At 48.1% G+C, this 16,242-nt stretch overlaps 1 protein-coding gene across 1 annotated transcript in view; it reads left to right on the forward strand.

Moving 5' to 3' along the window:
• The window catches only part of Ret (ret proto-oncogene), a 52,797-nt gene that overhangs the window by 18,837 nt on the left and 17,718 nt on the right, over positions 1–16,242 (forward strand). Inside the window, exons 2-8 of the mRNA XM_077798610.1 lie at positions 6,975–7,238; positions 8,620–8,907; positions 10,162–10,403; positions 11,779–11,974; positions 12,737–12,936; positions 14,762–15,020; positions 15,935–16,060. Coding sequence (XP_077654736.1) covers positions 6,975–7,238; positions 8,620–8,907; positions 10,162–10,403; positions 11,779–11,974; positions 12,737–12,936; positions 14,762–15,020; positions 15,935–16,060 — 1,575 coding nt within the window. The remainder of the gene's footprint in view (positions 1–6,974; positions 7,239–8,619; positions 8,908–10,161; positions 10,404–11,778; positions 11,975–12,736; positions 12,937–14,761; positions 15,021–15,934; positions 16,061–16,242) is intronic.

Raw genomic sequence — 16,242 nt, forward strand, 5'->3', positions numbered from 1 at the left:
AATGTGCCAGGGGCATTGCTGCACGCCTGTCATCCCAGCAGCTCGGGAGGCTGAGACAGGAGGATCGTGAGTTCAAAGCCAGCCTCAGCAAAAGTGAGGTGCTAAGCAACTCAGTGAGACCCTGTATCTAAATAAAATCAAAAAGGGTTGGAAATGTGGGTTAGTAGTTGAGAGGCCCTGAGTTCAAACCCCGGTATCAAAAAAAAAAAAAGAATGTGAGGAAGTATGGTGCAATGCCTGTGTATGAAAGAATGAGTCTAAGACAATGATGTCTGTGTTGGTCTGGGTCCAACCAGAGATAGACCCATGTGGGCAGGCATTGAAACTGCAGCAGTTTAGCTAAAAGTTCCTAACTTCTGTGAAAGAGTAACCAGAGGCATGGCAGAGCCCTCTGATGTACCCTTGAAGAGGAAGAACACCCTCCCCAGCAATAGTCAGAGCCCGCTGAAGGAGCTGGGTCACAGGATCAGGGCTGGCCAATGTGATGGCATAGAGCAGAGACTGTGACTAACACACGAGAAGATCATTTGGGGGATTTTTGGAAGCTTGTTGCTGGGCTTGGGCATGGGCTGCACAGAGACCAAGGGACTGCAAACTTTGGGCATACAGCTAGAGTGCAGCATCCTGGATATATCCATACCCCTTCCCCTCAGACAGCCAGGCAGCAGGATCCAGAGGGCCAGAAGACACGTGCATTGTGATAACCAGCAGAGTAGAATGCTCAGGATCCAGCCATGGACCTGAAAATGTACCTACATGGACAAAGTGTATGACAAGGCTTGTGTAAGAGCGTGTGTACGTGTATGGGAGGACGGAGCTCAGGACTGGTTCCATATGCATCCAAATATGAATAAACTCAAAATCTCAGGCAAGTACGGAGTATTGGAAATGATCTTGCCAGGCTGAAAACAGGTACACAATCAAAACAAAAATCACAGCTGGGTGACCGTGTGTCATGGTTTGGATGTGAAGTGTCCCTTAAAAGCTCACATGTGAGACAATGCAGGAAGGTTCAGAGGAAACAAGAGTCGTAATCCAGTGAATTAATCCCCTGATAGGGATGAACTGAGTGGTAACTGAAGTGGTAGGGTGTGGCTGGAGGAGGTGAGGAGTTGGGGCATGGCTTTGGGGTTATCTATCTGTATCTGACAAATGAAGACCACTCTCTCTGCTTCCTGATAATCCTGTGAACTGCTTCGCTCTGCCACACTCTTCTGCCATTGTGTTCTGCCTCACTTCAAGCCCCGGAGAATGGCCTTCTGTGGACTAAGACCTCTGAACTGTGAGCCCTCAAATAAACCTTTCCTCCTCTACAGTTGTTCTGAGTGGGCCCTTTAGTCACAGCAGTGAAAAAGCTGACTGAAACACTGTGTGTACCAGATGAAGTCATCCATGCTGGCTAGCAGGCACTGTGTTGGGTTTACCTGTGAAGGTAATTTTGAAGGAGGCACTGCCCCAAGGTGACATCACTATACCCCATTGAATAGTGAAACTGAGTCCTTACTGAGGTGGGGCAATGTGGAAGCAAATCGTATCTTGGGCAGATGTGCCTCCATCTTCATTTCTGTCTGCCTTTTGCAAAGAGGGAGCTGTGCCCAGCAGGTGTGAATCGACAGTGAGAGGTTGGTAATAATACGCATATGTAAGAAGTGAGGGCCTGTATGCACCTGCACTGGCTGTTCCTCCTGTCCCCAGCACATCCTATCTGGTTCACAGTTAAATTAAGGTCCCTCTCCTCTGCAGAAGCCACCCATCCCTATGATGCAAAACACCACCCACACTTGGCATCTACATATTTTAATTGGCTGCATCATTTGTGGGGCCCCTTTTTCTAGAATCATGCAGAATTTCAAGATAGTGGTAGCAGAGCATTAAACCCAGCATGAACCTTCCAAGAGTAGGTCCACGGAATTGTCCAGGCTGCACCCCTGAGACTGGCCCTGCACCCACCTCCTCATTTCTTCCCTTGGACCATGTGTTTCTAACTAGAAGTGTCTTTGACAAGAAAGAACATTATAATGCGGAGCCCTGCCACAGGGACCGCCCGGGAGGCATTTTAAATGCATTTAAGACTCTTTCTGTTCACAATCATTGCCCGACCCACAAATCCCTTCTGGCAGTAGCAACACTGGGCCCCACATGATCCTGCGGGCCCAGGTCTGCAAAGCAAGGGCCAGGCCAGCCCGTTCTCCCTGGACATGTGGAATTTTTTTTTTCAGTGGGGGGTGGAGTGGGCCTATCCCACCTCCCAGCCTCTACCACTGAAGGTAGGAGTGCACCATGAATCACTGGGAGACTCCCAGATGGAATTTGCCCTTCTGGCAGGAGGGGTGTACTGAGCAGGGCATTCCCCCTGGCATGTGCCCAGCTACTCTCCTGTAGCCTCCAGGCATCACAGAGCTGTATGCCATCAGCTGTCCTTTCCCAGGACCTGCCCTGAAGCTGAGAGTCACCTGCCTCATTGTCAGGGAGCAGGTAGGAACCTGTGGTTCTCCTGGGACCCAGCCCACTCAGCTGTCTGCCTGTGCTTCCAGCTATTAGATGCCACGAGGGGAGGCTTTGTCCTCCTAGGCCCCTGGGAAAGGAGAACAGCATTGGGCGTGTGTGGGAAGCTCTGCTGTGGCCCCTCAGGAGACTCTGGTGGTTGGGGCCAGCGGGTAGTGGTCCAGTTGTGGCACTCCCTCTCCGGTATTCCACAATGTGATTTTTTCTGGGACCTCCTTAGTTTCCCCTCTCCTTGGCAGTGTGGAGTTCTTGGTAGCTACAGGGAGAGGATATATAAAGAACTCCAAGATAAGCCCTGCTTCCCAGAGGTCATGGCCCTCCCTCTTCCCATACCCACCTCCTCTATGGAGGGGCTTTCCATGAATGACCTTCCCTTCCATTCATCCATCAGTGCAGGGCGGTGGAGCATGGCAGCCCCACTATGGGACGGGCAGGACCAGAACCATATTCCATTGTATGTCCTGCCAGGACCAGAGGAAGGCTTGCTTCAGGTTGGCTTTCCCGTCTTTGTTGTCTTTGAGGGTCTCTTTGAGAAGCATTCCGCAGTGCAAGGAGCCTTCTCATTTCCTTACTCCTCTGGAGCCCCACGTGGTCTTGCCTATTGCGTGTTTGCCTCCCTCCTGTTGCCCTTCGTTGCTTTCCCAAATCCCAGAGGAGAACCCATGCAGCTGCCTAATGGATGTCTTCTGCTGGTGCCTGGAAGAGGGGCTGCTGTGAGGAGAGTGGCACCTAGGTGGGAATTAACTGATTGAAAAGATAAGTCAGGCATGCGGGAGTACAGGGTTTCTGGTATCTGCTTTGTGTGTTGATATTTTTGTGCATTGTAGAGTTATTTGAGTTTATCAATGTGTTTTAAACATTTTTGCCTGTTTACTCATCTTTTTTAAAAAATTATACTTTTTTGATTGTGGAAAAACATATATAACATAAAACGGACCATCTTAAACTTATATTTTAAGGGTATAGTTCAATAGCAATAAGAACACCCACCAGTGTTCATGGTGTTGTGTAACCATCACCACCATCCAGCCACAGAACTTTTCCATCATCCCAAAGTGAAACTCGGAATACCCATTAAATAATAATCCGCCATCCCATCCCCAGCCCCTCGCAACCCTCTTTCTACCTGGGTTTTTATGAGTGTGACTACTTTAGGTTTCCTAGTGAGTGAAGTCATACAATATTTGTCTTTTTGTGACTGGCTTATTTCATTTAGCATAATGTCCTTGAAGTTTATCATGCTATAGCCTGCGTCAGAAAATCCTTTCTTTTTATCTTTGCTGCCTGTACCTCAGATAGGGTAATAATTTCCAGGATATATAAAGAATTTTAACTCCCCCGCCAAAATCAAATAATCCAGTCAATAAATGGGCAAAGGAACTGAACAGACACTTCTCAAAAGAAGAAATAGGAATGGTCAACAAATATATGAAAAATATTCTCTAGCAATTAGAGAAATGCAAATTAAAACTACACTGAGATTTCAAATCTCACTCCAGTCAGAATGGCGATTATCAATAATACAAGTAACAATACATTTTGGCGAGGATGTGGGGGAAAGTACACACATATATTGTTGGTGGGTCAGCAAATTGGTACAACTACTCAGGAAAGTGATATAGAGATTCCTCAAAAAACTAGGAATGGAACCATCTAGTTTGACCCAGCTATCCCACTCTTTTATATATCCAAAGGATTTTAAATCAGCATATTACAGTTATACAGCCACATCATGTTTACAGCAACTTAAATTAACAATAGCTAAACTATGTTCCCATGAACAGATGAATGGATAAAGAAAATGTACTGTATGTACATAATGGAGTATTACTCAGCCATTAAGAAGAATGACTTTATGACATTTGTTAGTAAATGATGGTCCTAGAAATTGTCATCCTAAGTGAAATAAACCAGTCCCTCAAAGCTAAAAGTTAGATGTTTTCACTAATGACATGGAAGCTAAGCCACAATAAAGAGAGTAAGGAAAGAATGGGAATTCAATAAATAGACAAAGGTGAATGAAGAGAAAGAAGAGGGGATAGGAAAAGGAAAGACAGTGGAATGAATCTGTCATAATTTTCCTGTATACACCACAGTGAATCCCACCATCGTGTACATCCACAAGAATGGAGGTCCTAATTAGAATAAGATATATCCCATGCTTGTATAATTATATCAAAATGGATTCTGCTGTCATATATAACATAAGGTAAAAGATAAATAAAAGAATTTCCTTCCCCTTTTTTTAGGGGGTGCATTACCAGGAATTAAACTCAGGGGTACTCATCCACTGAGCCACATTCCCAGCCATATTTTGTATTTTATTTAGAGAGAGGGTCTCACTGAATTTTTTAGCACCTTGCCATTGCTGAGGCTGGCTTTCAACTTGAGATCCTCCTGATTCAGCCTCCTGAGCCACTGGGATTATAGGCATGCACCATCATGCCCAGCAAATTTCCTTCCTTTTTAAGGTAGAATAATATTCCATTGTATATACCATATATAGCACGTTTTGTTTATTCATTCATCCATTGATGAGCATTGGGGTTGCTTCCACCTTTTGGCTATTATGAATAGTGCTGCTATGAGCATGGGTGTGCAGAAGTCTCTTTGAGACCTAACTTTCAGTTCTTTTGAGTCTATTCCCAGAAGTGGAATTGCTGGGTCTGGTGGTAATTCTGTGTTTAATGTTTTCAGGAACCACCACACTGTTTCCTACAGCTTACTGTTCTATTTCATTCTCACCAATGGTGAGAAAATTCTTACTATTAAGTAAAACACTCTTATTATGAAAATCATTGGACATACCCCAAATTGCAGCACGGTTCATGAAGCTCCTTTGTAGTCTCATCCAGTCACAGCCAAGGTCAATTTTCCAGCTTCCTCATTGCAGCTGCACCTTTGCCAATAACCACATTGGGGTTTTATCAGTTTTTTAAGGCAAAATTTGCAGAGGTCGAAATGCACAAATATTAGCTGCACAATGTTGACAGATGGATATGGCCACATGACCTACCTCCTTATCATTTACATTTCCCAGAAAGTCCCCACCTGTCATTCCCAGGCAGTCAACCCTATCCCAACCCAACAGACAACCAGTCTAATAAATTACCTAGAATCAGACCACGTGTCTTCGTTCTGTCTGACTTCTTCAGCAAGGCATGATTTCCACGAGATCCATCCAGACTGTTATACCAGTAGTTCACCCCTTTATATCGATATTATCCCTTTATATCATGGTATAGGCTCTTTCTAGCTCTCAGCTATTCTGAATAATCCTGCATTGACAATTATGTCATTTGATGGATGGATGTTTTTTTGTTTCTATTGGAAAATGGAATAGAGTTCTGGGTCATATAGTAGGAATGGGTTTAAACGTTGACCACTTTGTTAGGAAGTTCTTTCTTTGTTTCGGGCAGTTGTTGCCTGTCCTGCTTGTCTGTCAGCATCTCATACCCTTGAAAATGCTAGCTCTGGGTGGTTTATTCAGAAGCCACCGTGGATGCGCCACTTGTGTGTGACTCAGGTGTTATGACACTTGGTTAATTAAATAATGATACTGCATCAGTTTTATACTTCCTCCCCTTTGTCCCTCCTTTTCCTTTTTTCTGTTTTAATGTAGTGTAATTATAGTCAGTGTTTAGGTATACAAATAATTCTGTGTTCACATTCTTTGGACTAAAAGTTAGAAATTCCTGCTAAGCCAAGCTATGGAACCAAACCTAGGAGCCCTACAACAGATGAATGGATAAAGAAAATGTAGTATATCTACATAAGAGTATTACTCAGCCAAAAAGAAGAATAAAATTATGGCATTTTCCAGTAAATGGATGGATGTGAAATAAGCTAAATAAGCCAGTCCTAAAATACCAAAGGCAGAATGTACTTTCTGGTATGTGGATGCTAACCCACAACAAGGGAGGGGAAAATTAGAAGTTCTTCAGACTAGACAAGGGGGAATGAAGGGAAGGGAGAGGGATGGGAATAGAAAAGACAATAGAAGGAATCAGACATATCTTTCCTATCCTTATATATGAGTACACAACCAATGTAACTCTACATCATATACAACCACAATAATGGGATCCGATTTGGAACAAGTCATACTTGTTGTCTATATGTAGGTCAACATATACCCTACTGTCATGTATATCTAGAAGGAACAAATTTTTAAAAGACCATTATTAAAACATCTGATCATTTAAGAAGTATTAATTTCATGACTTGCAAAAAGAAATTATTTATGATCCTTAAAGATATCAGGTAAATATGTATCAGTAGAGTTAAACTATAGAGACTTATATTACTTTACATGTTTTTATACATTATAAAAAATACTTTAAATTCTGAATATACAAAAAAAAAGATTCCTGCTAAGATCAGAGTTTTAAATTAGTGATGTTTTATTTTTAACCCATGAAGAAGCCATTATCTCCACCCTCCCTCACACACTTGCTTGCTTCTTGTAGCTCCCCTGGGCCTCTACTTCTCTAGAGATGCTTACTGGGAGAGGTTGTACGTGGACCAGCCAGCTGGCACGCCCCTGCTCTATGTCCATGCCCTCCGAGACGCCCCTGGAGAGGTGCCCAGCTTTCACCTGGGCCAGCACCTCCATGGCTTCCATCGCCCACGGCTGCATGAGAATAACTGGATCCGTGTCCAGGAGGACACTGGCCTTGTCTACCTCAACCAGAGCCTGGACCACACTTCCTGGGAGAAGCTCAGCATTCGCAGTAAGAGAGCACACCCCACCTCTGCTTCTTCCTCCAGCCACCCCCCCCCCCAGGGCTTTGGTGGGTCAGGGTAGAAGGGGCCAGGTGAGGCTGGTGGCCAGGCAAGCGACTCCCATAAGTTTGGGGCACTGATGATCCTTGGGCCTGCAGAAGTTACAAGCTCAGAGACCACTGGGAATGATTTGGGTACTCTCTCCAGGACTCAGAAGCCTTTTTCAGTAAGGTTAACCGTGAGCTTATGAAAGAAGGATTCAGAAGGGTTGGGGGAAAATCCCAAGGATTTGATGTAGCTGATGACCTGGAACTTGCTGGAGAAGAAGCAGTTCCCAGAAAACCTATCTTCCCACTGACAGCAGACTCCCCTTCTACCTGGTGGGGACTCAGGCCTGGCCCAGGTCTCCAAGGAGGGAAGCAGAGCCAAAGGAAGACCTGGCCGGCTGCTCAGACCAGGAGTCAGAGTTGCAGCCAAGGCCACCTGTGACCATGGCCCCAGGTGGGGTGGAGATACATCCCAAGGCTTTGTGGTATGAAACGTTGGTTACGTACCCAGTAGCTCCCCCTTCCTGATACCGCCCTGACGCCTGGCCTCACTCAACCTTACGATGGCCCTGAGCCCCTGTCCATAGGTGAGAGGCAGGTCATATGTCACAAATACAGAACAAGTGACACTGCCCAGCATTGGAAGAATGACTGACCAGTCTTCCATGGCAGCCAAGGTCACACCATCCCTTGGTGGGGAGTAGGGAAGGGATGGGCAGTTCTCTTCCAGGGCAGTTCCTGGAGGAGGGGGCTATGATATGGGCCTTGTTTCCATGTCCACTTAGTTGCCGCCATCTTCCTCTTGAGCCCCCAGTAGGAAACTTGACGAACTCTAGAGATCCCTAGTGGGGGTCAGGGTGGAATTTGTTATGGGCCTGTGTTTTTCAGAGCCCTGAGCCAGGCACTGCCTAATGGAGCTAAGATCAAGAACTTGTTGAAGTTACTGTGGTTCCTTGGTGGTAGAACCTGATAGAAATTCCTCTCTAGGTGCTGGGGAAGTCTAATCACAGGACATGTCAAAAATAAGATCACCTGGGGAAGTCTGTGGTGTGGGGGGAGTGCTGCTAGTCACCAGATACTGTAGGAGCCAACCCTGAGAAGCTGTCCACCTGCCAGAGGTCCGGGAACATTAAACCTAGTGCTCCGAGGCTCCCTGAGGAGGGTCATTTGAAATGAGAGCTGAATTGCAAGAGGGTTGGGCTCGGGGGGCACTGGTGCTCCAGGCCCTAGGATCCAGCCAGCAAGATGGGGAGGTGGCGACTGGGGCTGGGAGCCCAGCAGAGTCCTGTGGACCACAGCTCTTGCCCCCTCCCATTCCCCATGACTTTTTCTCTCCCTACAGATGGTGGCTTCCCCCTGCTCACCATCTTCCTCCAGGTCTTCCTGTCATCCACACCCCTGCGTGAAAGTGAGTGCCAGTGGCCGGGTTGTGCCCGCGTGTACTTCTCCTTCTACAACACCTCCTTCCCAGCCTGCAGCTCCCTCAAACCCAGAGAGCTGTGCTTCCCTGAGACGGGCCTCTCCTTCCGCATCCGGGAAAACAGGCCCCCAGGCACCTTCCATCAGTTCCGCCTGCTGCCCGTGCAGTTCTTTTGCCCTAACATCAGTGTGGCCTACAGGCTTCTGGAAGGTGAGTGTCTGCCTCACGGCGCTGCAGGCCAGATGCAGTGCTGTGAGCACTTAGCATAAGCCATCTGGTTTACTGTCCACCACGATTTAACATTCCAGAAATATCTCTTGGATATCTGCTGTGGGCCGGATACTGTTCTAGGAGCTAAGGAAGCAGCAGTGAATAAACAGGCTGGCATTCTACCTGCTAGGAACTTCCCTTTATACGAGAGAGAGAACCTATGAACATACCAGAGAAATCAGATGGCTTCTAGAAAAAAATGAGGTGGAAGGGAAAGCAAGGAGACAGGGAATGGGGAGTGGTAGAGACCACTATCTTTAATTAGGTGGTGGGGGCAAGGGCCCCTGAGCAAAAGTGAGTCCGTGCCAGGTGGGACAGATCTTGCCCCTTGGAGGGTACCACAGTGGGACCCTGTGTCATCCATGTGGAGTGCAGAAGAGCAGAGGTTGATGGGAACAGGGTAGGTCCAGGTCTGGGAGCAACTTTCAGATCTGTGCACCCTGAGGGACACAGGGAGTCTCTGTAGAGCCTGTGGCAGTGCCAGGGATGGAGCAGCCTCATCCCATCTGCTGGGGAGAAAACTGAGGCAGGGAGGCAGAATGACCCATCTAAAGTTACAAGGCAAGAGGTACAGAGCTGGAATGCAAATCACAAGTTGGGAAATATTTGTTCATTAGCATCAAATCATATGCCAAATGTTCACCGTGTTTGTTTTCAAGCGGTAAAACTATTGGCTCTATTTCTCATGTTCTGAAATGAGCAAATATTATTTCTGTAATTTAAAAGTTGCTAAATATTTTTTAAAAACGAGCCATGGCCTGGAGCTGGCTCTCTGGACCTGCAGCCTCCCCACACAAACCTACTCCAGATGGAAGCTGGGGGTAGGATGGTGTGAGTGCATCCCAGGCCTTTCCTGTCTAATTGGGGAAGAGGATTCTCACACTGCTTCCTCTCCATCAGCCTGAGTGAAAGCCAGAAAAGAACAAAACCACACGTCGCTGCAGATCTGGGCTTGTGACACAGGGCTCCCTGCCCCTATGGAACCAGGGGCTCCCTGCCCCTATGGAAGGTGGCATACAGAGCCCTCCCACGAACCAACTCCTCTTACTACCAGCATGCCTATGAGTTCTGGCAATGACGGCAATGCCCCACCCACCCACCCATTCAGCTGCTCTGGGTGGGACCCTGAGGAAAGCAGTTCACCCTGTGCTCAGCCAGGTGGTCACTTGGGCTTCCGGTCTGCTTGGTGTACAGGTGAGAGTCTGCCCTTCCGCTGTGCTCCGGACAGCCTAGAGGTGAGCACACGCTGGGCCCTGGATCGTGAGCAGCAGGAGAAATACGATCTGGTCGCCCAGTGCACCGTGCGCATTGGAAAGCATGAGGAGGAGGTGATGGTGCCCTTCCCTGTGACCGTGTATGATGAGGACGACTCGGCCCCCAACTTCCCTGGAGGGGTGGACACCGCCAGTGCAGTGGTCAAATTCAAGCGGAAGGAGGTGTTTGTCTTGCGCCTGCATGTCTGTCATTCCCATTCTTTCTGTTTCTTGTCTGTATCTCCATCCAAAGTTTATCCCTTGGTCTTTTTTTTTTTTTTTAATTGTTGGTAATTCAGAACATTACATCTATTTTGATATATTTCACAGTTTGATTCAAAAGGGTTATGAACTCCCATTTTTACCCCGTATACAGATTGCTGAATCACATCAGTTACATCAATTACATTTCCATTGATTTACATAGGATAGAGAGCAGAATTTATCCCTTGGTCTTTTAGCCATCCAACCATGTGACTGTCCTTTCATTTGTCCCTCTGTCTGTCAGGCTGTCTGCCTACCAGCAGTCTGCTGGGTCCCAACTTGAGATCCAGGGTACCCTTTGTGCCCAGCTTGAGTCTGACCAGGTGGACCAAACAGAGTGTGTCTGGGGCACACTTTTGATCACCTGTGCCTCTGCACCCCAGCAGGGCTTCTTGCCAGGCGAGGATACACTTCCAAGAAGGCCTTCCCCATGCCCGTGCATAGGTAACCACCCTTGCACAGGAGGGCCTTTAAGGCATAAGGGAAGGAGCTGGGTATTGGAAAGACTGGATTGAAGATCCTGCTGGGATCTTTCTGCCTTGCCCAGGCGGATCCCTGCCCCACCCCTTTTCTGTCCTGGGGTGATGGAGCGCTACTGCCACCTGCTGGGTCTCAGACCAACATGCAGTCAGTCCTATCCGCAGGCGCAATGGAATGGAGAAGCCGGAACCACCTTTGCCTGGTGTGGCCTTTTCCTGCTTCTCCGGGTACTGCAGGTGCAGGTTTTACGGGGGATGGGTTGGGGCTGAGAGGAAAGTTCATCATGTGGTAAAGAACACGTGATCTTGGCAGGGCAACCTTGGGATGACCACAGGGAGCTTGGTGAACGAGCTCCCAGGTGCCCTGTGGTTTTCTACACAGCCCTCTCCAACCTGGTGTACAGAAGATGCTTGGGGGAGAACACTTGGGGGTACACGTAAGTTTGGGTCCCATTCTGCCGTCTGTCACTGTCATGTTGAGCTGACCCTTGTTGTGGGGGCAGGCATCTTTCTTAGGGCAGAGTGAGGGTGCTCCTGCACTTTGGGGACCTGGAAGAGAACTGTTAGCACAGCACTTGGGCACCTGATCTGAGCCTCCTTACAGGAAGTGCCTCACACCTGTTGTACAGTTGAGGCGAAGTCACCCAAGGAAAGTGACTAGGCCAGGTGCCAAGTGGTCCCATGATGACTAAAACCCAGGCTGGTCAGTCTGCAGGGTTGGCTCTGACAGCACTCATCTGGTCCATTGTGGGCTGTGCCACGTCGTGGGTCCTCCCAAGGACACTCCTCTGACTGATGCTCTCTTTACCCCACAGGGCACCGTGGTAGCCACCCTCCGTGTCTTTGATGCGGATGTGGTGCCAGCATCTGGGGAACTTGTAAGGCGGTACACCAACACGCTGCTCCCTGGGGACCCCTGGGCTCAGCAGATCTTCCGTGTGGAGCATTCGCCCAACGAGACCTTAGTCCAGGCCAACGGCAGCTTCGTGCGGGCAACTGTGCATGACTATAGTAAGGATGGCTGGTGGCACATAGCTCTTCCCAGGGCCTCGGGGCTGGCTGAGCTTACCTCCCTTGAGACCACACAACACATGCACATACCCCATATACTCACCACACAAGTACCCCATACACATAACACATACTGTGCATATGCAGTATACACACCACACACACTACTATGCATTGCATACATAGACCATGCACTCACCAAAACATACACATAGCACAAATATACCACACACATCTTCACATCACTCACACTTTACATATAAACACAGCATACATCCTATCTACACACACTACACAATGCCCTGTACACAGACACCTTTTATACACAGCACATATGTATTAGCACTGCATAAATACACATAAACCACTCACCCCATACACATTAACACAAAAAATATGTACCAAAATACATACACACCCTGTACATACATGAAACAATCAGGACACATATACATACTCCACACACACACACACACACAACACACATTTTATGCATACACACATTCTCATCCATGCACACACAGGCCACCATAGCAAAGAAAGTTTGGGCTTCCATCTCAGTAGTATAGCCAACATTTAAATATTGGTTTTAACTGAGGGCTGACCATCAGACATGTTGTTTGGGACCATGCATGAAAGTAGCTGTTTGCACACATGTGTTCAGGGCTGCATGTCTGGGAGGAGGTGTGCTGTGCCATGGCGTTAGAGATCCATCCCAAACCAGAGCAGCTTGATTGTCATCATCATGTTCCCTACCCACAGAGCTGGTTCTCAACCGGAGCATCTCCATCTCAGAGAACCGATCCCTGCAGCTCACTGTGCTGGTCAATGATTCAGACTTCCAGGGTCCAGGGACAGGTGTTCTCCTCCTCCACTTCAATGTGTCAGTGCTACCTGTCATCCTACGCCTGCCCAGCACCTATTCCTTCTCTGTAAACAAGGGGGCCCGCCATTATGCCCAGGTGAGCCCATGGCCCACTGTCTGCCAGGGTGTTGGGAAACCCCAGTGGTGGGGTTCTTTATTTAGCAGATCAAAGGTAAGGTTTGGGGTGGGTGACTCCCCTTCCCTAAGCTACCCAGTGAGTTACTCAAGTGGAACCACAGACACGAGGCCAGGGGGGCAGTGGTCTGGGTACTCAAAAAAGGTCTGGGGGCAAGCAGGGTTGGGAGCTTCTTAAGCCTCTCTATTTTTGCCCTTTTCCTCTTTATATCTTTAAAACATTTTTGTGCTAATATAAGAGCCATGTAAGCATGAATGCTGACTTGGAAAAGATGTCCCTAGTGGATTGTTAGGTTTAAAAAAGTGGTTTGTAGGAATGACTATATTTGTGCAAAACCAAATTTTTCTTGAAAATTTGCAAGCATGCAGAATGTGGTTAACAGTGATGCTCTTCTGGTGTAAGGAGGAGGGGAATGGTTCTGCTTTTTACTTTCTATAAGAGCATTCTGCTTTTTACTTTCTATAAGAGCATTTCTCTGTATTTATATTTGCCACTGGAAAATAATAAAGAGAAGTAGAAAGATAAAAGTAATAAATATTTGTTAAAGAAGATGAGGAGAGGGAACGAATAATCCTTTCCCCTCATATGCACCAGTGTGGAGCATTTTGATCCTGCTCTTCCTTGAATGTTTTTCTTAAGCATTTTTTTTTTAGTTTACTTGCAATTTCAGCATCCATAACTTAACATATTTTCTCCTCATGGAGCAACATGTGGTTATGTATTTTTTAGAATGTCATGTTTGGGGCTCTTTTCTTTTGTACCAGTAGTTTCCCAGTTCCAATAGGTGATTCTGTTCCCCATCAGCTCTTGGCAGCCACTTGGGTCCAGCATACAAGGAACCCCTCCCTTGGATATATCCAAGCTCCCTGCCTGATTGTTACCTGAAGGACTTTCATGGAGGAGGGGTTAGAGATAGGGGCAACAATGCAGAGGGGCCTAGGGATCTCAGAGAGGGGCTGAGAGAGAGCAGGCATTGCTGGAGATGGTTCAATGATATCTGTCAGACTTAGGAGACAACAGGGCCTCAGTCTCAATTCAATGTCAGAGTCCATGTGATTCCTCATCCCCTCCTCCGTTTTTAAAAGTAAATTGAGGTCAGGGATCTTTTGGACAGCTTTGAGGATCTTTGGGAAGATGGAAGTGAACTCGCTCTGCAGGGGAAAGCAAGGTGGCCCAGGAGGCAGGTTTTGTGGTGGTATCCAGTGGGGGCTTGGAGGCACTGGCTTCTGCTCTGACCTAAGTGCTGACCTCTAGGGCTGGTTCTGTACCCATAAGCAGGGCCCTGCCCCATTCCACCACTTCTGAAGCTCTTGGCTTTCAGCTGCTACCCCCATAACTCTTAACTGAAGTAGCCAAAAGGTAAAAGTTTATCTGTCCAGCTCCAGAGCCTGGTGTCCTGGGAAAGAGGCCCCTTGGTCTCATGTGGGACAAGCAGCCACACTGCATCGGTCATGTCAAGAGTCATGTCATATCCAAATGCAGGACTGTGACTGTGACTCACAGTTGGGTAACTTGAGGTTGGGTGCATTACCTTCACCTCTGGCTTCCAGGACCAGGGGCAGCCAGTTACTTGGTGCACTGAGCAGACCTGGGCAGGGCAGAGTTGTGGCAGGTGGCTGGGTCTGCAGATTCTGTGGGAGTAGAAGACTTATCATTGAGGAGGGCATGAATACTCCAAGGCTAAGCTGGGAACCATTTGGGGGCTCAAGCTGCCCAGAAGCCTTTCTTGCTATTTTCAGGCCAATCCAGCTGCTTGGCTAAGGTGTTCCCTGTGCCCCTCACCTAGATTGGGAAAGTCTGTGTGGAAAACTGCCAGGAATTCAGCGGCATCCACGTCCAGTACAAGCTACAGCCATCCAGCGCCAACTGTAGTATCCTGGGGGTGGTCACCTCAGCTGAGGACACCTCGGGGACACTGTTCGTGAACGACACGGAGACCCTGCAGCGGCCCGAGTGTGCCGAGCTCCAGTACACCGTGGTGGCCAGTGACCGGCAGGCCCGCAAGCAGGCCCAGGCCCCGCTGCTCCTCACGGTGGAGGGGACATGTGAGTGCCACACGCCATGGAGGGATGGCAGAGCCTACTTCCCTCACCTGCTGATGGCTTCCCTGAGCCATCGATGAGAATAGCAGTGCACACTGCACAACTTAACTGGAAGGACGATGGGGGGGTAGTGTGAACCAGCTGGACCCAGAGCAACCGTGTGGTGAATGGTCCCCACTCCTCGCCACAGTCAGCACATTCTGTATGTGCTCTTTAGGGCTGCCAGGTAAAAGACAGGATCCTGCTTAAACTCAAGTTCCAGGTAAATAACTAGCAACTTATTTGTATGGGTTAAATGTTTCTAATCTGAGATGCTCCAGAATCTAAAACTTTCTGATCCCCAACATGATGTCACAGGTGGAGAGTTCCACATTTAACCCTGTGGCAAGTTGCAGTCAAAGGCAGGTATACCAAAAATATTATCTCAACCTACCTTCCTGCTATGTGTTTAAAGTGCACAGAAGTCTAAGTGAATTTCTTACCCCCAATAGACTCATGATGATATGAAAATATCATAATGATAAAGATCTGGAAAAAAAAAAAGCATTTCTGGTCTCACATATGTTAGATAAGGGACACAGCCTTTGGGCTACAGCCCTTGTGAGGTTTCTTGATAGTCAGACCTTCAAGTATATCCCACAGAAGAGGTATTCATCCTTTATCTGAAACTCAGGTGTAACTGAGCATCCTGTGTGGTGTCTGCTCTGCCTGGTTGTCCTCACATCCCCCTGTCCTTACTCCCCGCTCCCCCCAAACAGCTGCCCACATCTGTGATCCTCATGTCCCATCCCCCATCCTGTTCCCATTGCTCTCAGGTCACCCCAAATCTCCTGGTCTTGTGCTGCTCTCTCCATGGGTACAGGCTGGATGCTGGGCCCAGGCTGGCCCACTGTGACCAGTTTGTCTGCTCCCCACAGATGTGGCTGAGAAGGAAGGCTGCCCCCTCTCCTGTGCGGTCAACAAGAGGCGGTCTGAGTGTGAGGAGTGTGGTGGCCTGGGCTCTCCCACAGGCAGGTGTGAGTGGAGGCAAGGTGATGGCAAAGGTAGGTCCCAGGAACCTTCAGGAGACTGGTGCTGGTGGCGACCGGGAGTGAGGGTTGTTGGAATATACAGGGTCCTGCAGGCCCTGCTGGCTTCTACAGTGACCCAACAACCTTGTCCCTTGTGTGGCTTCACAATGCCAGGATAGAGGGGAGGGTACAAGGTCATGAGGGCCTTTGCCATC

Source organism: Urocitellus parryii, chromosome 5 (genome assembly GCF_045843805.1).
Source record: "Urocitellus parryii isolate mUroPar1 chromosome 5, mUroPar1.hap1, whole genome shotgun sequence".
Classification (NCBI taxonomy): Eukaryota; Metazoa; Chordata; class Mammalia; order Rodentia; family Sciuridae; genus Urocitellus; species Urocitellus parryii.